The sequence below is a fragment of the Vanellus vanellus genome (assembly GCF_965231255.1).
Source record: "Vanellus vanellus genome assembly, chromosome: 7".
In the NCBI taxonomy this organism is placed as follows: domain Eukaryota; kingdom Metazoa; phylum Chordata; class Aves; order Charadriiformes; family Charadriidae; genus Vanellus; species Vanellus vanellus.
Genome location: NC_138912.1, coordinates 19306374 through 19329498, shown reverse-complemented (window position 1 = coordinate 19329498; position 23125 = coordinate 19306374). Strand labels below are relative to the sequence as shown.

The 23125-nt window shown below is 40.2% G+C and overlaps 1 protein-coding gene and 1 long non-coding RNA gene across 2 annotated transcripts in view; both read left to right on the top strand.

The window, feature by feature from the left end:
• The window catches only part of HECTD2 (HECT domain E3 ubiquitin protein ligase 2), a 41764-nt gene extending 38187 nt beyond the window's left edge, over window positions 1-3577 (top strand). Inside the window, exon 21 of the mRNA XM_082486208.1 lies at window positions 1008-3577. Within this exon, the coding sequence (XP_082342334.1) occupies window positions 1008-1128 (121 nt within the window). The 3' untranslated portion in view covers window positions 1129-3577. The remainder of the gene's footprint in view (window positions 1-1007) is intronic.
• A 14613-nt stretch (window positions 3578-18190) lies between these two features.
• LOC309674351 lies at window positions 18191-22811 on the top strand. Its single transcript, XR_014269387.1, has 3 exons — window positions 18191-18255; window positions 18353-18449; window positions 22772-22811. It is a non-coding gene; the product is annotated as an uncharacterized lncRNA (long non-coding RNA).
• Window positions 22812-23125: the final 314 nt, after the last annotated feature.

Sequence of the window (23125 nt, the reverse complement as noted above, 5' to 3'; positions counted from 1 at the left end):
GGTGGAGAGGGGGCAGTAGGTTGGGTTTCCAGATCTGGGGGTGGGGGGGTGTTCCACCCCTGTTCAAGAACACTTGCTAATGACCAAAGGCCACGCAGCTGCCATTCAAAAGACTAAGGGCTTTAATGAAAACAGAACTGGAGAGCTTTTGAGTCACATACTAAAATTTAACTTTGAAGTGTCCAAGTTTTAGAATTTTTTCAGTGTGTTGGGTTAATTCCAAATGTCAGGTTGAACTTCAGCTCATTGTCTTTCTCCTCTCTCCCCACAAGTAATCAGTTGTAGGACAAGTCTATATCCTCAGTGCTGTCCTGCATGTCGCTTGAGGGCATAAAGGGCAAGAAGATCCTGTAGCTTCTTATTGCCTGTGGCTATGAGGCAGAATGTTAGTGGCATCTCATACTGATGGCAAAACAAATGCTTCTGCTACTGAAGAACAGTTCTCATCAAACTGAGCCGTTCTAGTGAAGAGCAGAGTTTCCATTGTTTCAGTCGGGCAATCCTAAGTGATACCTGCAATATATATTAAAACTCAGCTCTCAAAAGAAACTTGCAACTGAAAGTGTTAGTGTGGCTAAGACCAAAATTTGTGAACTGCTGTTTTTCCAGGGCTTCAAGCAGCTCCTCAGTACTTTGCACTGAGCTGTGTCTGTAAAGATGTATTTTACCAGACTGAACTCTGAGTTCTGTATCCTTACAGTATCTGTGGTTCATCTAAGTGTTTCTATACCTACTCCAGGACCCATCTTCCTTCTTCGTGTTGTGGATTCTGATTATACACAGATTTTGTATTTAGAGAAAAACTGATTTTGAAGTCATGTGGTACCAACAGTGGTGTTATTTGTGTTCAACAGAACTCGAACCAACAACATTAGGATAAATGTTCCTTTTACAGGGTTTCTTATTTAAGTAATGTTTAATGAAAATGTGTAGGCAGTTGGCAGTGTTCGGCTTCTATTGCATTATTATTAAATGTGTTTTGTTGGGGTTTTCTTAAATTATTTTAGGTTACCTGTGGCCCACACCTGCTTCAACCAGCTTTGTCTCCCTCCTTACAAGAACAAGAAGGAACTGAAGCAAAAGTTGATCATTGGAATTTCAAATGCAGAGGGTTTTGGTCTAGAATAAAATGAAATAATTCAAGAACAGCATTTTTATGTAGCATTCTCTCTCTTCTAATTGTGCCTTTAAGCTTTTTGTTGTTATGTCTCTTGATACTGTGCCAGTCTTACCCAACTTAGATATACCTTTTTTTTTTTTTTTAAATTAAATATAAAGTGTATGTTTTTTCCTGAATGGCAATACATTTACTGCTTGCTTTGTCACAAAAAGTAGCTTTCTTCATACAAAAGGTTAATCTATTTGATAAACGAAACCTGACTAAGACAATTTCTAAGTTATAGTTTGTTTCTCTTTTCTCTTAATAGCACTTTATCATTAATCATAATTCCTTTACATCACAGGTATCCCACTGGGAGATAAGATACAGAATATTTCTTTATTAGCTAATCCCAGTGGTAGAATGTTTTCAGTTAACATGAGTAATACAAAAAAAATATTACATAGAGCATGTAGCCATATTTTCACAAAGGCAAATAGGAATTTTAGTCTTTATAAAATGTATGAAGTTTTAATATTCTGGTTTTCCTTCTCAATGAAACAGGCTGTCTAAGAAGCATGTAAATAACTGCCTGTGAACAAATATGGTTTTGATAGTGCCATTTACTGCTAAAAATTTATTTTTTATGAATAAGAGGTTTTAGATGTTCTATATTCAGCTTTTACAGATCAACAGGCTTGACTGTACAAGAGTGTTAAAAGGTACTTTTTTCAGCTTGAGGGGATTCAATTTCAAACTACAGGTATTAAGCAACTTAGTTCATTCTTTGACAGCTAACTAACCAGATCTACTGTAGCGTTATAGTAAACAAAACTAGATATTTAAAATAAATTCCACATATGGTGAAATATTTCAGGAAAAGAATGAAATCCACAACACATGGAAAACTGATATAGTACATCATGCCATCGTTTTTTTCTGCAACTTCGTTGAAGGTTCTTAAATAAGCTGTGACAAAAGTGAATACAATAACATTTCAGAAGAATGTTGAAGCTTTCATTAACTTGAAAGCCAGCATTTAAAGACAATGTTTTGTGGTTTTCACTGCACAAACTACATGAAAAGAATTCTTGGTATGCCTGCTCCGAGTTAGTAAATTAGGAGCTGGGAAGGTAACTGCTTCTGAAATGCAGATGTAATTGTAAGTCTGGGGTTTATTCATTAAATGGAAAGAATTTATCGGCATGCAGTATAGTATTTTTTAAAATATGAATAGCTACTATGTGTTCTATAGATTTTTCTTTCAGCTGAATGAGGCCCAGATTGTTCAAGACACTTCAGCATCTAATTTGACAGCTTTCCCCATTGAGTTCTGCTGGGGCATGGATGCCTAAGTATCCTATAGTGTCTGTACTGAATTACTTATTTGCAATAAGAGTAAAATATATTATTCTTGTTTTCCCTCACTGTATTATTTACATACAACCGATTGGCACATGATGAACAAATTAATCTGCCTAATCCATAGTATCAAAGCTGTTGTGGATTTTCTTCAATAGCGAAGTGCAAATTTTATTTTATTCTGTTTCCTAGAGAAGGTACTGGTGATTATCTGTTTAATAAAACAGTATAAATACTGGGATACTTTAAAATACTTGGCACTGTACTCATTGTGCTCTCCTTGAAGCTAATAATAAAATTTCCTTTGGCTTCAGCCTGGAACAAAACTAGGTTAGCATGGAGAGCGTTAAAAACAGCACTTCGAACCTGTGTATTGTTTCTCCCAAATGGAGATTTTAAAATAAAACAGGACTTCACATGTTAAGAAATAAACGATACTTTCACCATTGCACTGAATGAACTAGATAGCTTCAAGCAACATTAAATTTCTAACAGATAAATGTGGATGTGGGTAAGAAATCTGGAAACAAACAGCTCCTGCTTTTCCCCTATCTGTAGAATTGGATTCTTAGAAGGTTGGTTTGTGAATAAATAGCTATACAGTTTATCTGAAAACAAGACATATTAGCCAAAATATTTTTTTATGGCTTAAGCCCACTTTTAATAACTATTTATCTATTATTGTTAAAAGCTTTATCTTATTTTCACTGAATTGCACTTTGCCTTGGGTTTAGTTTTATTTATTGAAGCTTTTTTTGATTTACTGTATAATATTACCTCAGAATTCTAAAAAGGCTATTGTATTTGCATCAGTTTTTAAATAAGATTGTCATTCAACGACATTTTATATATTTCCTGATGTTGATAAATTAAATAGTAAATTTTGTATTTGTTAAATGAAAGCATTGCACTGTATTTATGAAATAAGCCTCTGATAATTTTAAAACTTCTCCTCAATGATGTTTTGTTCTTTTGTCTTGCCCTGTAATCCAGCAAATCTTTTTTTTTATCTCCATCTTTGTTTTGTACCGTACAAAAGAAATCTGGTTTGTATGAACTTGTTCATTACTAAGTATCTATTTTTATGTATTAAAATTGTGTAGTCATTAAATCAAATATTTCAATTTCTGGCCTCACTTGTTTAATTTCAGATTTCCAAAATTGATTATAATGGGGTTGAAGATATGATGAACATATCTGCTTTTGTCTTATTTTTCTTCTGAAAAGTCTTCTTTACAGTAACAGTTTTGCTAAAATATTGTATGGCTCACTGAAAAAACCCTGATTTTCAACTACCAGGCATACACCCAGAAGGATATTCCATATTTCTAGTCAAAATTACAGGTGTTCCAGTGCATACCGTGGTGTAATAATGCTGTAAAATAGCATGGATCCTCAACTTAATTTTCCTTTTTTTTTTTTTTTTTAATTTCCTCAGTTGCAAGATTACTTTGCGGTACAATGAGAGGCAGAGCCTAGTTGTTGTATGTTGTATCTTTTTCTGGCTAATTTTAACATTAAAATCGGGAGGGGCAGTGAAGAAGACCATCATGCTTTCTCATGGACATGGGTCCTGATCACAGGACTAATATCTGTCTAGATGCAAACCTGCTTTTTGTCTCCTTTGTACCACTCAAGTTACCTACAGATGGCAGCAAAGATGAGGATTGAAACCACTTAATTAGATGTTGGACTTTCCTCTTAACTAATGGTAGATATTTTAAGTTCAAATAATGAAGAAAAAAGTTGTATCTTATAAATGTATATCACAAATAATTGCAGATTCACAAAATCGGCAAATATAATTCGGCTTTTAGCAAACGGACATGGAGGAGGGAGAAGCAGCTGCTTCTGTCTAACGTCGGGTTTTGAAAATGTCTTCTCTTTCCATGGAGAGTTGCGTAATGTATATTGGGATCAATGAGAGACTCTGCCAAAGCCTCAAAGAGAGGGGATTGATTGTTACTGAGTTCTGAACAGTCAATAGCCTCAAGACTGATATTTAGAAAGAGGTTAGAAAACCTAGCTTGCCTTGTCCTGTTCCACCTAGGGATCAGATGGCTGGTGCTGAGACCTGAGGTTGAAATGCAATATTTCCTTTTGACTTTTTTTTTTTTTTTTTTTTTTTTTTTCGAAATGTGGTGAGGTTCTTTCTCTGTGGTTGCAGTTGGTGGTGGTACCAGTTGTCTTGCTCCAAAAGCAAATGCTGTATCTGTTGTTATTTTCCATAGCAGTGGTATTTAATATTCTTTCAGAATCATTCCCTGGTAAAACTGAAATATCTTAAAGGTCCCTCAGAGCCTCTGTTTTCATGTCCTGACTGGCAGACTGTAAGATCATGTGTTTTTTGCCTTCTAGAAAGGACCTAGTTCTCTTTCAAGAAAATTGCTTTTTTGTTTGAGTCAAGTAATTTTCTATTCTGTTTGGATTTTTTTTTTTTTCTTCAGGATCTGTGCTGTTGTATGTGGTGTTGAAGTTCCTCACACTTTTAAAGATTCATAGTGTCTAGGAAAATAATAACAGGGCAGTTTGGACTGCCACAGCTGTTTCACATGTGTTAGAAATGTTCTGATTCATAGTCAAGTGGGTTTTGTTGTTAAATTAATTAGCAAAAATGGGCCCCCAGAGTTCTGCACCTTTCAAATTGTTAATTAAATTCTTATTAAAGTCTTAAAACACCAATGTATTTATGTAAAATATAACAGCAGAACAGGTAAGGCAAGGGTTATTATGGGTTGATATAGTTAGTGTGTTCCTAACTGTAGAATGGATAATTGATTCAAAAATAATTTGTTATACAAACTACATTTAGAAAAGAACTCTGAGGTCAAGGAAGATGGAGAGATTTTGCCTCTGAGGATCTGGTAGAGTGGTTGCTCATGAAATTTTGGAAGAGCGGGAAAAGTTCATGTAAGTTGGGCAGCACCTAACATAAGTTCAGTTCTGGACTCTACTGCAGTACAATGTTAAATAATGCCTATAAGTGTAAGAATAGGATACATACATTAATGGTTTTGTTGCGTGTTTCAAGAGCTTTATGTTCTACTACAGCAAGGCTTCATTTACCATTTTTCTTTTTGGTGTCAACATTTATGATTTGATATTTGTAGTGAGTGATGAAGACACTGTTACCTTCTGATGCAATAGCTTCTTCCCGTGAGAGTTGTCCTAGATCATGTAAATGTCTGATGGAAAGGTTTAATTTATGGGCTTCTTGTTTCTGTGGTGCTTTAACTCTATAGCATACTTTCACACTAACCAGGAGAAATGCATCTGTTCTCACAGAGTCCTCACTATCTTTACACTAGCATCTCTGGCTGCTACCACGCTGCGGATAATACCAGTCCAGCCTCCGCTGGTCTCTGTAGGCACTATCAGAACAGAACTGTTTGTAACCATGTGAAAGGTAATCAAACCATTTTCTCAATGAGTGGGTTTACTCAATGTATGTTCAGTCTCTTTGCTCTAGTGGGGAGCTAGAATATTCATTTCTTTTGCTATTCATTTTGTGTCAGCAGCAATACTGTGGGGGGCAGGAACTGGGTTTTGTCCCCTGGAAAATCAGTCCAGCTGGACATAAAGTAGCCAAAGCACGGTCATTTTGAAGATAATGTGGTTAAAACTTAAACATGGGCCTTGGTTTTGGCTGTCTTATAGTGACTTCTTTGTAACCTCACGCAGCTCGTTTTCAAGGACTGTGGCGTCAGCATGTATACTGCTTGGGGGTTTCCATAGGTGGCCTTGATTAGGAGGAAGGAAAGGGCAGATGGGCCAGTAACATGCCACAGTGAGCAGAGAAGGCACTCAATTTTGTCCTCTCACTCATCTACTTGACAGAGGAATCTTTTCCCAAATCTTTCTGGATTCCAAGGTGGAGGGGTATCCTGCTCAGATTTTAAAATTCCCCACCCAATATGTTCTGTGATACTAAATGCATCATACTAATTGTTTAACATTTCACTTCATCAATAGAAAAATTAATTGTGGCAGATAAATGTGACCTGTGTAAAACAGAGATGAGCACAGAAACCAATTTGATTAGTTGTGGAAGAGAAAAATCTACTTTCGTGTCTAGAGAATTTCTTTTTAGTTGCAAAAAATCAAATTTTATTCCCTTAACTGATGAGATTTACATTTTCTAATTATTAATCTCTTGGAGAGTTTAAGAACTGAAGTTATTTTTCTTTAATTCAATCACCATGTTAGAGCTAAAACTTGAGTAAACTGTAATGTTTTCCCATGTGCACAGCTGTATAGTGCTTACCGCATTGTCTAATTGTACTGAAATCAATAAAATGCTCTGCATCAGCTTTCTTTCAGAATTCTAACTTTTGTGGCAATTTTTACAGTGAAAGAAAAGCTTTCCCAAGCATTAAAAGCACTTGGTATTCATTCAGGCTGAAGCTTTTAAATAACATACATTTGTTCCTGTGGCGTATAAACAACCTCATTGCGTTTTGTTTTGGGTGGTTTTGTTTTAGGATTCAGAATCTATTTGGTATCATATTTCTGCATATTGATTGAAATGCATTAAGCAGCTATTATCTCAAATGGCACATTCTGGAAGGTGAAAACTCTCTTTCCAGTAGCTTGTGCTTCTGGAGGTTACTGTAAATCTGTGAAAAGGATTCCAAGTTAATAACTTCTTACTTTGCTCTGTTAGTTGATGATAGGGGCTGAAATCTCCTGGGGTATTACAGCCAAGCTGTGTTTGAGTTTCCTAGGGGATGTTTGCTTTCGTCCTATTGATCATCTCCTAGCCCGTGCTTGCCTGCTTTCTACTGGTGATGGGTTTCACATGCTTACAGATTTTTTTTAAATGTATATCTTACTCTGAAATATTCAATACCCATAAATTCTTCCTTCCAAAAAGTGAACTCAATTTCTTCAGTAGTCTCTGATGTTGGCCAAGAACTCACAGGTACGGAACTAAAATCTCAGTGAAATTAGTTTAGCAGACCCAGGTTTATTTTCCTACCCTAGATATTAAGAGTTAAACATCATCCTATAACCAAAGCTGTTCAGGCAGCATCAACGCAGTTGTGCCGAGCTGTGTATTCTGTTCCTCATTCCCTGTTTTTGTTTTTTTTTTTGTGTAAACTACTGTAGGCACATAACCAAACTGAGAGAGATGCAATAGCAGTAAGTTTTTCTATTAAAGTGACAGTGTTGGAATTTTCTGAGCTCTTTGCTTGATTTCCCATCCCCACGTGCTCGCTGTAGTTGTGCGTGGTTTTCGTTTGTAACTATGTGCAATGGGTACGCTGCAGTTGTGAATCTGACAGTGTAATATCTTGCGTCACTTTTCACATCATTTGTTGTTCAAAAGAAAAAATGAACTTCCCAGTTTTCCTTTCCTTGTCTCCTGGGCACCAACTGATGGCTTTCATGTTTTACAGTGCAAAGGTATTTTCAGTATATCTTTTGCTCTTGAATTTCTTCTCAGTTTATTTGTTGCTGACTTTATTAGTAGAGCTTGTTAATTATATATGACATAAGCACGGATGCTATGCTTAATCATGCATTCAATTAGCTTTTTCATACTTGTAGGTGTACCGTGAAGAAGAAATTACTGCTTTCATGCAGCACAACCAATCCCTGGCTAATTTCTTCTGTCATTACTTACAGCAACAATCTGCATTCTTTGCACAGTGATGCTGCCTTTCACTTCTGTTCAAGGTCTACTGTCATTCATAATAACACAGATATGTAATTGTAGAGTGATAAAGAAATGGAAGCTTTCACTTTGAATTTCCTTAGATTAGGAATTCATCCCTTAGGCTATTTGTGACAAATTTCCCCCCCCCCTTTTTTTTTTTTTACTAGACCTCAGGTTTTATTTTGTATTTTCTTAAGACATAGGGTAACTTAGGGGAATTTAACATACGTTTTAGAACTTTGTCACTTACATAGATTAAGTATTTGACTAGCTCTCTTGTCAGCCCGTATCCTAGCTACATGCAATCTCAATCCTCTATTTGCAGCACATTTTCATAAATCAAAGTGATTCTAATATTAATAAGGAACACATAGATAAAGCTGCTGAGAAAGGATAATGAGTTGTTGTGTGTCTGGGGTGTAACTTGTAAATGTGTCTTTGCCTCTTAAAAAAAAAAAAAAAGGTTAAAACTAATGGTTCAAGGTGGTGAAGGTGGCGGGAGGGGGAAGAGCAGACAGTCGCTATGCTTCACCTCTCATTGCAGAACAGCTACACAGAGGCTACGTGTCAGACAACCTGTCTGGGAGAAAAATCCCTGTGGGATAATGCTATAAGTGTTTCAGATCAGTCATTGAAATTTGATCTCCTCTTCCTTTTTCTTGCAATTAGCTTATTATTTGAATTACCTTGGGGATGTTTGCTTTTTTTCTGTTGATCCTGTCATAGCCCATGCAACCTAATTTCTACTGGTGATGGGTTTCACGTGCTTTCAGATTGTCAGAATTCAGACTTAGATTGAGCAATCAAGCTCCACTTATGAGATGAGAAAGCCAAGGTTTGTCTTGGACCATACCATATCCCCCCCTATTTGGCAGTGCTTAGAAAGCTAAAGAGTTAACAATATCTGTCTCGAGTCTGTCTAGATGGACCTCTGATTCCCGAGCCACGGCAGGAGATGTTGGTGTTTGCTCAGCCGGTGCCGCAGAGCCATGGCAGAGCAGTGCCATGCCAGGGGCAGGGCGAGCTGGCTGCCCGTGCAGAGGGGCTGCAGCCCCTGGCCAAAGCTCCCTAAATGCTTCTCAGTTCTTCCCTTCAGAGTCGTTTCCACTTGTCCACGTCAGCTGGTCAATGAAGGCTAGATCCCAGCTGAAGCTCGCCTCTGTATTCCGTCCTTGATTTCCCAACCTCATTGTAACAGGTTTGGCTGGATATTGGTAAGTGGAGACTAGCAAAGAAATTTGCAGTGTAGGCTTATCGCCAAACTGATAGGATTAGTGGTCAGTCATTTCTTTTGAAGAAAATAATTATAGGGGAAAAAAAAAATAATCTACCTGCCTTTTGTAGGTTTCACTTGTTCATGGATTTCAGTATGTGGACACACAGCTGTCCTGAGAATGTCGCAAATGCAATATCCTGATGTGCTAAATTTCTGCAGTTAGCATTCTTCTCTAATTAGGTGCACGTGGTTATCTCTCTGATGACTTCACTCAATTTGCACCCCAGTGTCTTTTCAGCTCGGGGGTCAAAGGAGAAAACCAAGAAGCAGGAGATTCTTGTGTTTTGGACGGATCAGATACTACTACCAAGTTGTCAGCCACGTGGTTGTTGACTTTTTTTAAGCTTTTTAAATCAAGGCAGTTTTGGAACCGGGCAATGTTGATATCAGAGCTTTATTTGTCTTAATTACAGCAGATTAAAAGACAAAACGTCTGCAGCGAGCACTATCTTTGTTAGTAATAGCACAGAATTTTTCACATAGCTTATCAGACCTAAATGGAATGATATAAAAAGAATGTGGAAATGTATTGCTTATATCAGAGCTCCATCACAATTATTGAATGTTACTAGTCCAAAGCAGCTAAATAATGATATTATCTTAACATACGGTACATGCTGGGCATTATATGTCCGTTATATCTTGTAAAACCGCGTAACAGCCTTTCCAGTCTCCCTCAACTACTTTTTTTTAGCATAGGCAGATTGTGAAGAGAGAACCACAGAAAATACTGAACCACACACTGGCAGCTTGCATATAATGAACAAAGGTTTGTTTATTTTTGTGTATTGAAGGGTGGGGTTTTTTTGGATTTTTTTTTTTGTCTGGGTGGTTTTATTGGTGGGGTTCCCAGACTGCCCACAAGAGGAGCACAGGATGGCTTTGGCTGAAGGGAATTAAAAAACAAGAGGTAACTGTAGGGCAATGTTCTAGTTTGTAACTACTCCCTACCTTCAGTACTACATTTAGACAGTAGCGTAAGTGCTTATTTCACTAATGACTTAGCTTTTTAGCAAATGCGCCTGATTTTTCCAGCAAGATAAACTAATATACATCAGCAATTACTTTTGGTAAATAGACCATCCATAAAATATAGCTACGGGGTTTTGCATGCTCGCAGCTATTCAAACCTAAAGCAATCCTCCCTTGTGCCTTTAGAACCCACCGGAGGTCTTGTTTGATCCAAAACTGCTGATAAAATGTAACGGCTCATTTCAACTCGTGAGCTTTGCGGGGAGAAATATTTGATTTACGGAGTGAGGGAGGTGTCATGCCTTTCCATCCAATACTCAGGTGGTCAGAGCGTTCACCAGCGATGGGGGGAATTGCCATTCAGGCCTCCTGAGGGCAGGATTTGAACTCGTGTTGCCCGTGGCCCATGAGCTCCTAGACCTGTGGTTTGCATCGGGCAGAGGATGCCTGGCCCTCCGGTACCGGCGGTGAGCACGCCGAGTCGGTCACAGCCACCTGCGTTCTCCCACCGTCCTGAACGCTGCCTGAGCTCTAGCTGTTAACTTCTGCGGTTGCTCTTTTTAAGCATCTGCAAGAGGAATAAAAGCCTCGTTTCTGATTCAGTGTGAACCAGGGCCTTCTGCTTCCTCGCCTCGGGAGAATAAAATAGCCACCACTGCACTTTTATCTCGATTTGATCTCAGTCTTTGTTTTCTGAAAATGTTTTGGTTTGGTGGCTAAACCAAAATATTAGTCGTGCTGAGGAGTGGTGCCTGAAAGCCTCCCTCCTGCTCGCAGGGCAGGGGGGACCTAAGAGGAGGACAGCGGGGCCGGAGAATGGGAAAGCATTCTGCAAAGTGTGGTAAGCCTAATAACTAAAATACCATCATACTTCATGTCTCAGTATGACATTTTCCTGAGCAATGTGCAAAAGTAACAAGGCAGAAAGACCTTACTGGCTGAAAATACAGAGAATACTGTGAAAGCCATCACGGTAAATTGTCCGGTTATTACATAGGACCAACTTCTTTTTTATTATCGAACTCAGAAAATGACATGCTTCACTGTCATATCAACCCTATATTCTTTGGGCTGTAGTTAGCTCTTTATACAGCATCATAAACCTTCGAACAAGGCCTTGCCTGGCCTCTGAACCATCGAAGGGATTATTTTCTCCAGGGAAACTGCCTTGTCTCTGGGAAGGACTGCTGTAGGGTCAGGCTCTGAGCTGGACAGCCACTGAGTGGAGCAGGCAGGGAACCTTTAGAGTCCCGGACTCAATGGCCCTTCACATCAGGTGTGGGGTTTATTTCCTGACGCCAGTTTCTTTGCAAACGTTTTCTTGTGGGAGAGCAAGAGACCTTATCACCAGTTCTTACTGCTGCTATTCAGTATTGCAATCCATATCCTGCACTGCGCGTAGTAATTCTGTGTGAACAAGTGCAATTTAAGGCATCCTAAAATTTCCACATCTATAGCATATGGAGAGATTTGTAAATGTGATTTTTTTTTTAGTGGGTGTTTGCAGACACCGTACCAGCCAATGGATGCTTATGAATGCTTTCTAGGCCATTTCTTCTGCAAAAATCTTTTCTGGATTGCAGTTAACTAAAGAAAGAAGTTTAATTGTTTGGTTTGGTGTATGTGTTTTGCAGATTTTGTTAGCAGAAAAACCTTTGTGCTTCAAGTGCTGGAGGAGAGCATGCCTATGGCACTTTGAAATTATTTTCATCACAGAACAACAGTGTCTTTTGCACAAAGTCATATATAGGATGGAACTCAACCTGGATTTCCTGACTTCTGGTTCTCTGTTCTATTTTTGGCTGTTTTTTTTTTTTTCATGTAGATAAATGAAACTTAGACAGTTTTGAAGAATAAGGTGTTGAAAAATATGCATTCGGAGACTCCATGAAACTTTGAATTTTTAATATGCTTTTGGAGCTGAAAATAATCCATTTTGATTATAAAGCTTCAAGCAGTTTTGCAGAGATGGGTGTTGAGAACACTGTGCCATTTGCATTATGAAGCACATCGTGTTAAAGTCCTTATTCAAGCCCATGAAAATGCTCGCTGATTTTAGCAGGCTTTGGATGAATCCCATATTTGCCAACTTGTAAAAATGCTGTCAATATAGAACTCAAGTTTTGACTGTAGAAATTTCAGTTTGACAACCTGATTGGCAAAGACTTTAATATAACTATTTATACGCTCACTAGTTTACAAAATATGTTCCCCAAACTTAACAACTTGATCATTTATTCTTTCTTTATTTATGAAAATCATAACTTTGTGTATAGAATTGCAGTCTGCACAATGAAAAGGCGTTTCTGAAGCTTTCACTTCTAATTTTTTTCCCCTTTATCAAGCTTGGATGTTTTGAGAGTGTTTATACCCAAAGCACAGAGCACACCAGAAACATGAAGCAATCATCCTCTCTGAATATTCCTAACTTGCCTTAATAGTAAGTTACTTAGAATACAGTTAAAACACAAATACCCTCAGTTTTAGTTTAGGAGGTGTTTGTTTTCAGGTATCGGAAGGTAAATAGTGTTGCTGTAGGTTCCCCCCCTGACCTCTCATTCTTTAATGACCCGATTTTTGTCAAGACAAGTAAAATAGATTGAAATGCCCTTATAACTCTCCAGTCTGAGGAGAGGGTTCATAACCAGCTCCAGGCACACTGTGGTTCTGAATATATGAAGGAGAAAAATCATCAAAACAGCAAAAAGCAAAACAGCGTGAGCAATTGTGCGCCTGTTGCCCACGGGTATTTATGCAGCATATATTTAAACTTTTTTACATACATCCTATTCAGTAAGAATTAATAGCACCATAAATTAGCTGCTCCAGTTCTACGTTTGGGCTCAGTGGTGCCTAATCACTTTCTGATAGGATTCCCCTAGCTCCGCATGAAATTCTGCCCGAGGTGAGTTTGACAGGAACTGTGCATCACTGTCTTTGCGCAATTACCCTGAGGATGCGGCTGCTGCAGAGTGTGCAGACCCTGTCCCTAATCTGCAGGCAATAACTTCCATGCAAATGCTATCTTCCAAAACTGTTGACTACATTTGTACGTTTAAAGTTCTGAATGATCGGGCTGAATTAATAAAGTAAATCCATGTCCAGAATGTGTAACCTTTGCAGTTTCTGCAGGTATGTGTTTGTATTGGTATCTCAACATGGGCTTGTAGAAGTTACCACCTTTAACCTCATCAAAATCATATTTCGTAAATATTTCTAATCCAAAAAAGATGACTTTTCCAGTCTAATTTGGTTTTATTTATTGTGAAATAGTGATTTTGTTGTGTGCTAATCACTTAATCTGTTGCTCTTTTCCCTCCTTTTTTTAATAGGAGACTAGGTGTTTGCCAGTTGTCCTCTAAACTCTTTGAAGAACTTTGACTCTGTCCAAGGCAAGAAATGCCGTTCATAGGTTGAGATGGAGTTCACGTGGGGAGCTTGCTCAGGTCATGTCTATTGGCAGCACCAACAGCTGTGGTTCACAGCGTTAGCAGAAAGGCAGCTGTTGAAACAAGCAGAGCCATCTTCCATCCTAAAGATGTGAGTTCATGCTGGGCAAGAATCTGCCCCAAGCTTTTATCTCACATTAACTCCTCATTCTAACATGAAGCAGTGTTTGCTCAGAAGAGTGTTGACAGTTAGGATGGGGAAAAAAATAATCTGTGCCGAAAAGCTGAAAGGATTTCATCTACAGAAACATATCCAGTTTTGCATTATAAATTTTTAAATCACTGTTAAATGTTTTCTTTTCTATTATCTAAGACCAATTCGTGACCTAATTACCTCGCCTTTTAAGTATAATTAATGCATTCTTGAAACAAAGTAGAAATTCCACTTAATATTGGGATTTGTGCATTACAGACATCAGATTGCTTACAGTGCAGGGCACCCAGGTATCTCTGGCACCCGCTGTACGAAGGTGGCTTTGTGGGCTCTGCCTCCTCTGGCCCCGCAGGCGATCTGGTCCATCAGCAGGAGCCTTCTCCTTGCAGAGGGCTGTGCAGTGGCTCCCCGTCCCATGGGTCGCTCCCTCAGGAGTGCTGCTGTGCTCCTCCCAGTCTTCCGGCAGCAATCTCCAGGGGAAGGGACTGAGGTGACCTACCATCACTGCTCCAGGATGGATTCAAAGCCCATTCCTGTGAGCCAGATCTAATTTGGAGCTGAAGGAACAACCTCTTGTGCCAAGGCTATCAGCCTGCCCTCTCGGTAGCAAGGCTCTGTGAGTAGTATGATCGGCGATCACCAGCCACACTTCAGGCAAACAAAAATGCTATTTCAGACTTTTCTTGAAGCACCTTTCCAATATGGGAAATTAAGTGAAACAAACCAGACTTTAGGTTCTTTTTACCTAAAATTTCTTACTCTGAATTTAGATCCCCATTAAGCCTTGGCTCCGACAGCAGCTACTCCAGGAGCTTGGCTGAGCCCGCTCACCAGGGTTCACGCGCTTTCTCCTCTTGCAGCAGCAGGACTTCTGAGCGAGCACAGGCAAACGAGGAAGAAAATGGCAGACAAGGTCCAATAGCCTTTTCTTTCCCTGGGGGTTCCCAAGCCCTGTATTGTTACCAGTTCAGGAAGACCACGAGCGATCACAGGATTCAGCAGAATACAAAAGCCAACTCATCTGTCGGGTGCCGGGGGGGAACCAAACCACGACCGAATGGAAATGGCTAATCTGCCACGTCAGCCACAGCATATCCTAAGAGTCTGCTCATCCCTCTGTTGCCAATTTATGGCTGAAGAGCAAAGCGTCAGCATCTTGAGAAGCCTGTGGCAAGAGGCACCGTTTCATGCAAATCGCAAGGTCTCGGATATAGCAATAACTACAGAAGGGTTTCAGGAGCAAAGCCCGTCCTGCTTCTCTAAGGCCAGTCTTCATAGCAGAATCGCTAATAAATCTGATCTGAAAGCTATCTATCTGATGCTAAATTTTCCTTTACTAAGCCCTTTTCCAATCTCCGCAATCTTTCTGCAAAACCCAGATGGGGATCTAACTGCTGTTGTGCTTTTTTAAGTTTGCCTCGGGATTAGTATTATAAAAATCAAATAGGAAGGTAATGAAAATACATCTTCCTGGCAGGGTACATGCTCTGGGGGAAAGTCAGCTAATGCAGAGATTAAATTCAAAACTGATACATGCATGATAAGTCTGGATAACACGATTTGCAAAATAGTACCGTACTTTAGACTCAGGCTCTGACACCTTTTGTGTGTCTGCCTTCTCCAGGAGAGGAGTCTCTTGTGGACCACTGAGATGCCAAAGTCCTCCTTTCCAGTGACCACACACTGTACGTGGGAATGTCAACCAAAGCTGGTAAAGCATCTATTTTTTTAAAGCCTAGTAGGCTATTAAATTCACGGGTATTTGGGGACAAATTGGTTACTAATGTCTCTAATACTTCCACTGCGACTGGCATTATATGAATAAAGATACAAATCTAGCTCTGAATTTAACTCATTCCATCCTATGAGCAAAAAAAACTTTGTGGGAACTTAGTATGACAATGTGCATTCACGTTACATGATCTATCAGTTATGTGGGTATCCTGGAAAAAAAAAATGTTTTAAGCTGTGTTTAACGGACAAACATCTAAAGACAAAGGTAATATTCTTAGCCATCTTGCAGTACTTCACTGAAGTGCATTTGTAAGGCAGCAAAGAAATACGCTTCATAGAAGTGTTCAATTATAATGGTAATAGTGCTTGTTAAAGGTGAACTCTCTCTCATTCAAGTAGGAAATTGCTGATTTGCAGAAGGAAATAATTTCCCTGGCAATCTTTATGTAAGCTCCAAATGATAATTTAATGCTTTATACCTGGACTTTTCAGGCTTGCTGCAGAACTCTCTAGCAGGAATACAGGTCTGGATGAAAAGAACAAGTAATAATTCTTGACAAAATTCTGCAGACTTCTTATTATCATTTCTGTGGGACACTATTTCTATAAAATTCTGGCTTCTTTTTTGTATTCTGAGAGATTTTTCTGTAAAGAAGCAATTAGAGTTTTCAGGTTTATTTTAATTTTTTTTTCCTGTTCTTTTCTGTTCACAGAAAAACACATACATACACCTTGGAGAGTAAGCGCGAGTGGTTTGACAGGAAGGGGGTTTGTGATGAAGGCACCGGCCTGAGGCTGCGGACATCTGGACTCAGCACCTGGCTCTATACCAGGGCTCCTGTGTGACCTTCAGCAGGCAGCAGCTGGCACCAGGCACAGCCCGGCAGGGCATGGGGAGCAGGCAGGACATGTTGGATGTGAAGCGTGGCTCTGGGCGGGGCTCGGTGGCTCCACACTAGCCCTCCCTGCTAGCCAGGAGACACAGCAGCAGCCCACCGGAGCCAGAGGGACCACAGCTGACGCTAATCCGGGTTTAGGCAGGCTCACCAGCATCCCACTGACCCGCCCCAGCTCCCATTTGGCTGGTGAGCAGACCCACAGCTCCTCTTGCAGGTGTCACCCCCAGCACCCACCCACCTTTGGTAGAGCATGGGGGCCCATTTAGCTCTGTCCCTTCCCCAGGGGTTCAGCCCAACTGCAGCCATATTCCAGTCACTCTCCCGTAGCCTTTCCCAAAGCCCCAGCGTCGCTCTTCTCATCTCAAAGCCCATCTCATTGCAGCTCCCAGGTTACCGCTCCAGATAACGCCTGCATAAATGGAGGCCACCACAGATCTCTCTCCAATAAGGTAAACATGATTATTTTGCTTTTGGGTTTAGTACGGCCAACTCATTCCTTGAGCTATACAGTTTGTGCGTGACATTACTTTTGTAAACATCACTATGCTTCGTTACTGCTCTCTTTTGAAAGCCAACAGCCTTTACCTGGGACTTATGGTATATTGTCAGTTTTCTCAAATGAGACTGCAACAAGATTGGCAATTATTGACTCTACAGTAAATCAGATAATCTCCCTAGGCTTCAGTTTCCCCATATGACAAAGTGGGAGCCATGCAGGGGTTTAGTAAAAACTCTGGATGCTGAAGGACACCGGACAGTGGAGAACCGCAGAAGGCGCCCTGTTGCTTGCTGAGTAGTCGGGTAACCTCACCAGAATGAACCTTCATCAAAGGTATTACCTCTGCATGCAAATTGTTATTTGTTTTAAGAATGTATATGTATCTGAAAGGAACAACAATACACTGCGTAGAATGAAGATAATTCTGGACTTAGAACAAACACAGCTGAGCTTTCAGCCAGGGTGAGAGACTCTTGATGCCAGAATAAACACACTCTAGTTTTTCTTTGGCCTTCCTTTGGAAAAACTAGCTGCACACACATAGCTGCCAACTGCTCTTGGCTGAGTTGACACGCTTCTTACAAATACAGATTTAACTCAGCCAGTGATTACAACAGACTTTCTTTGCCTTTATATGGTTGTTTCATATTTCTCCGCATCTAGCTCAGCCTACTCCCAATTATGTCTTCATAGATTAAGAAAGAAGCTTTGTGTTTCTGGGCATCCTTTGCAATTCCTTAAAATAGTGTGGCACTGATGCTTTTATGCTTAAGGGATGCTAAACCCACAACTTCTGGTCAGTTGTTGAAACCTGATAATGTCAATAAAGAATGATGCTGAATAAGTATTAAAGCAGCCCCCTTTTCACTCCAAGAAATACGTTGTTCTTGATCATTCTGCCCTCGGATTGATCCATATCCAGCTTTTCTAAAAGTGTTCTTAAATAAGCAGCAGACTTTGTTTACACATGGAATAATTCTTTGTCCAAATCTTCACCATATTTAAGCAGAAGGGTGTTCATATTCCACAAAGAATCTTCTCCAGGACACGGTCTATTAGCATTGCATTGGCAGAACAAGTCTGGAAGCTGGAACACACATGTCTCTGCTACTGACTTCTTTCTTTACCCAGGACGAATAGATGTGCAAAATGGTATGCGACTATTAAGGCATATACAATGACACCTGATGACCCTCGATTTCCACTCTCTGCAATGACAAGTACCACTAAACATTTTTTTTTTCTCCAGGGTTAGGACCGTCAGAAATTCAGTGGTTACCCCCTCTTTGGCAGATGCAATAGATGGAAGGGGAGGTACAGTCAAGCAGAAAAGGCAACATAAACAGGTGAGAAAAAGTATTGGGAAATGTTAATATAATATAAGCAGTGCCAGTATCTGTCACTAGCATGTTCTGCTTGCAATAATAAATTGCTATTTTTTCCATTCTGATAATATCAGTGTGGTCCTGGCCCAGTGCCCATGAAAAGACTCTTTTCAGTGCACTTAGAATGAATCCAAACCAGGGTAACACAGGGAAGACATGTGTCATTACTTACCGTGCATATTTGTCTGGCGTGAGTTAGATTTTCTTTTTTATCAGTTCTAAGGACTGCAGTGCTTTCAAAAATTTCTTTTTGTAGAATCTTCCTATTTCAGGTATATTTTACACAGTATTATCTAAGCTGAAGTCCATTGAAAGCCCAGATGTGTTCTTATAATTCACAATCACCTTTAAAATCCAAAACAAATTGGTCAGAAAGTAAAAGCAAAATAATATATTGGCCCAACTAAAGAATTGAAGTCCTCTGGATTGGAAACACTTCCTTCCCTGGCAAGCACTACCTTGCCCTTTTTTATTTTAGCGTTTAGTACAGGCAAGTACATATTTTGTATAGTAAGAAAGTGCAGCCAATCCCTCCTATATTTGACGGTGGATTTCTGCTATAAACCAGCATTACCTCAGGAGACTGTTTTGTTTTATCATGAGAAGCTTTCTGGAGGGCAGATAGGGTAATATCCTGCGTCTGTAAGAGTCAGCATAATAATACCACGAATTTCCAACCTTCGTTATTCCCGGGTCAAAGCAAGGTGTTGGAGTGCTAGGAGTGTTGCTTTCTTTCCTTTTTACCAAGTTGCCTTTCGTCTGCCACCACTTCCTTACCGCAACAGCCCTTCTTTCTCTTCGACGACAACTGGTGAGGTGCGGTCAAGTTTGCGCCGTCTGGCATCCCACTAGCTGCAGCCTCGGCGCTGCTGCTGGGATCATTAACACCACCGAAATTCCCTCTTTGTAGTCACAAAATTCTCTAAAGAGGGTTTAACAGAAGCAGAAAGCAATGCTGGCAAGGGCAGGCAGGGTCAGGAATGTTTGGGGAAGACAATCCTGAAGCTGCTTCAGAAGGGGATCGCTGCAGCCAGGGAAGAGCCCGGCTCCTGGGGGCAGCCCCCGCGTAGCAGGAACTCACCTGGACTTTCTATACGGGCAATTTACAGCAGATTTTTATGCTTTCCATACCCTGGGCGACTAATGAAAAGGAGAGAGAGACACCACGAACCAGCAGCGATGTGTGAGCAGGTTGGCTCAGCCCAGAATCAGGCCTGTCCACCTGCTGTGAAAGCAAGGTCGTTCTGATACCAAAGGTATGGCACAGGTCCTGCCAGCTGGCTTTTCTGTGCCTAAAATGGCTGAGCATTTGCTCTAGCACTGTCTTTTCCTTTCTTTCAGCAATATCCATTTACCTCACATTAAAGTATACAAAAAAGCTTGTTTAGATAAAATAAACTTTATCAACATATTATCTTTTCAACACGGTCAATTAATCCCAGTCAGGGTTACATTAGTCCGCTACTGGAATAAGACACAGTAATTTCTAGCCATACAAATTATGCAGAAGGAGAATTTTGGCCACTGAAACAAAAACACCTCATACAATTTTCTTATTGCGAACACTTCTGGCAGAATCAGGTGGGCATTTGCTCTTGGATGGCAAACAGCCGCCTCTGTTCACTTAACCAGGAGGACTAAAAGCTCTGATCAAACTGAGTCAACAGAGAGATTCTGACCAGCATCCTTCAAAATTCAGGAGTGCATAGATGGGCTTCAATTGGAAGAGCCATATCGCTCCTGGCTCTGTCTTTTATGTTTGTGGTGGTGAGGATCATCTCCGTGTCTGAGTTCATATCACAGCTGTACACCTCTGGGGTATGAGAACATCAGTGAAAATTTACTACGTAGCGTAACTACCCAGGGTTCGCTCCAGTGCGAGCGTTGGTGGGTGAGACCTGTGTGGTTGCACAATGTGAGCAGGCTTGTATGCAAACACCAGGCAGCACTTGGGCTGTTTGCAGGTGAGTCTGTGTTTTCTGTACCCAGAAAGTGCATCTATTTGCTCACGTACCAGCTTTCTGGAAAACTCTGGCCACCTGACCTCATGGCTCTTAGCAAAATAATTTTAATATATCAGCTGTGAGGATTATATATTTTCCTACATTTGCTATGAATGTTTTAAACAACGTACACATTTTTGCTAAACAAAACCTATCTGTTGGGTTTTTAACTGTTCTTTAAGATTGGAAAAAGTAAGCAGATTCTTGTGGGACTGAAATGACAATAGGGCTGCCTGTCATTTAATAAGTCCCAGGATATTTCCACATTTAATAGCTAGTAGATCTGAAGATAGAATGAAAGCCACACTAATTTCATTTTTGGCAATATTGCCTTTAAAGAAGTTTAGATACTTGCTTAGAGGCCAATGGAAAAGCTTGCTTGGGGAGGAAGGGAAGACCTCTAGTTCATGACATGGCTTTAGTTCATTAAACTGCAGAGTGTTTACATTTTTATTTGCTAAATGTAGAAACAGCCCATCTCTTTCAGCTGAGGGTGGCATCTGGGAAAGCGTGTTGAAATATAAAAAGAACAGAGCAAAGGGATGGTTTATTAAGCTGCAGCAGGGTTATCCTCTATGTTTCTGGAAGACATTAGTGGGACGATGTGTTCTAAAATATATTAAGAAAAAGAAGAATCTCACATTTCATGTGTTTTGTATTAGTGGCACGCAATTTTGGCAAGAGTTGTATTTCTCCCATAGCCAGAACAGTGTTCTCAACTTTCTGCTGCAGTAATGTTAATGCTGCAGAAGCCGCAACAAAGGCTCACAGCTCTTTTACTATTTCCTCACATGCCAAAATTAGTTGTTTAAGTGTCATATCACAAAGTCCAAGTTTACAAGTGCTCCTGAACAGGGCAGATGAAACTGAAGCACTGTGTATGCGCTGACACGCTTCGGTGGTTAGGGACCATTCTACCAAAAGCAGAGGTTCTTCAGTCTGCTGGAAGTTTGCATCGTGGCATCTCCAACATGGAGCAGAGGCTGAAATTCACTGCAGGGCTTCCCTGTGGCATTTTGGTGGTGCCTGGGGCCCGATCCCTGGGCTGGGGGAGGGGCAGGGGGTGTCATCCTTTCAGTCCTGGGAATGAAGGCAGCACTTCATTATCATAAAAAAAATATAGACTTGAACCTGTGATACTTATATTCCAGCCTCTAAAACCACAGAAAAGCTATCCACTGTTGGCTGTCTTTTGAATTAATGATAATTGGATTTAAATGTGATAAGACTTCACTAATAGGATAGCAGGAGAAATCTGTGTCATACACAAGGTATACAGGAGGGCTGAACACTGATATTAACACTGGCAATAAGTAACCTCTTAAAACATTGGCATTAAAGAGAAGCTGTCAGGGGGTTCCATTTTTTGAAAGGACAATCGGAGGTGGTATTTTGGGAAAAAACAAACAAACAAACAAACAAACCACGAAAACCAACCAAACTAGCACAAACCAGTGCTGACATGTTATCCAAGGTGGGCTGGGGACGGGGAGGAAGCACACAGGGCTTCAGCAGCATGCAGCAACACTGCCAGGTGCCAGGACCTTGCTCCTTCCCCTGAGGCAGGAGGAGCAGCCCTCGGAAGTTTAGGAAATCCTGCTACAGGTGAAGGGAAATAGCTGTCCCGGGCTTCCGGATGAAACCTTCTCAAATCTGTGCACTGGCTCAAAGTGAACTGAGGAAAATGGACCGAGAAGATGTACCCAGTGTTTCCCTTCACCTTCCCAGCTGCAAAGAAAGGTACGTAGAGCGCTCGGTCAGGCTCCCGTTTGACAACGTACTACTTAAAGCTCAATGTGCACTAAAATTTTCTCTTGCGTGCTTGTAGCTGTCTACATCTGGGCTCTGGGGTACTTTCAGCATAAGCTAAAAAATGTTACTCTTATATTAGGGAAACAAGGAGAAAAAGGGGAATGGGAATACCAGTGCCTTTACATCCCAGCTCCAGCAAGCAAATCTAACCATTTTTGCAAACAACCTTCATCACTCTCAATTTATCACAAGAAAGCTGAAGCAGAGGTCTAAAGGACTGAATTTGGCAGCAAATGCAGACTAAATGAAAAAAAGATTTTGCTTTAGATTGTTCATCCCCATCTTCAGGTTTCCAACTCTCAGATAGTTATTAATTAACATCACATTAGAGTAGATATCTTTATTTAGTAAAACATAAAAAGGGCTTAGGCAATCCCCATTTTAGGTCAACAATCTAAACTTACCACTAGGGCAAAATTTTTGCTAAAATTCTGTGATTTTTTTTCTTTTTTTTTTTTAACTTGAAAGGTGCCCAAAGAGGACAGAAACGTTTAGTGAATCTGATCCAAGAGACATTTCACCACGCTCAAGGCAGATGTTATCAAGAAGGATCATTTGTATTGGCAGACCTTCAAAGGTTACCCTCTAACCATGCTCAAATCAGGTTAGTCCCCCAGACAACTCCTACTTTATTTTGGGCATGGCTTCAAAGTCTGCAGCCACACAAGTTAGAGGATGACCATTAAAGTTTAACTGACATTAAAGTGTCTTTCTGATCTATTAAACTCGGGTAACCTGCGATTGGTAAATACATATTTTTAGACATATGCATGTTAGTAAACACGTGGAGGCTTTATCAAGAAAGCTCCGCTCCCTTGGGTC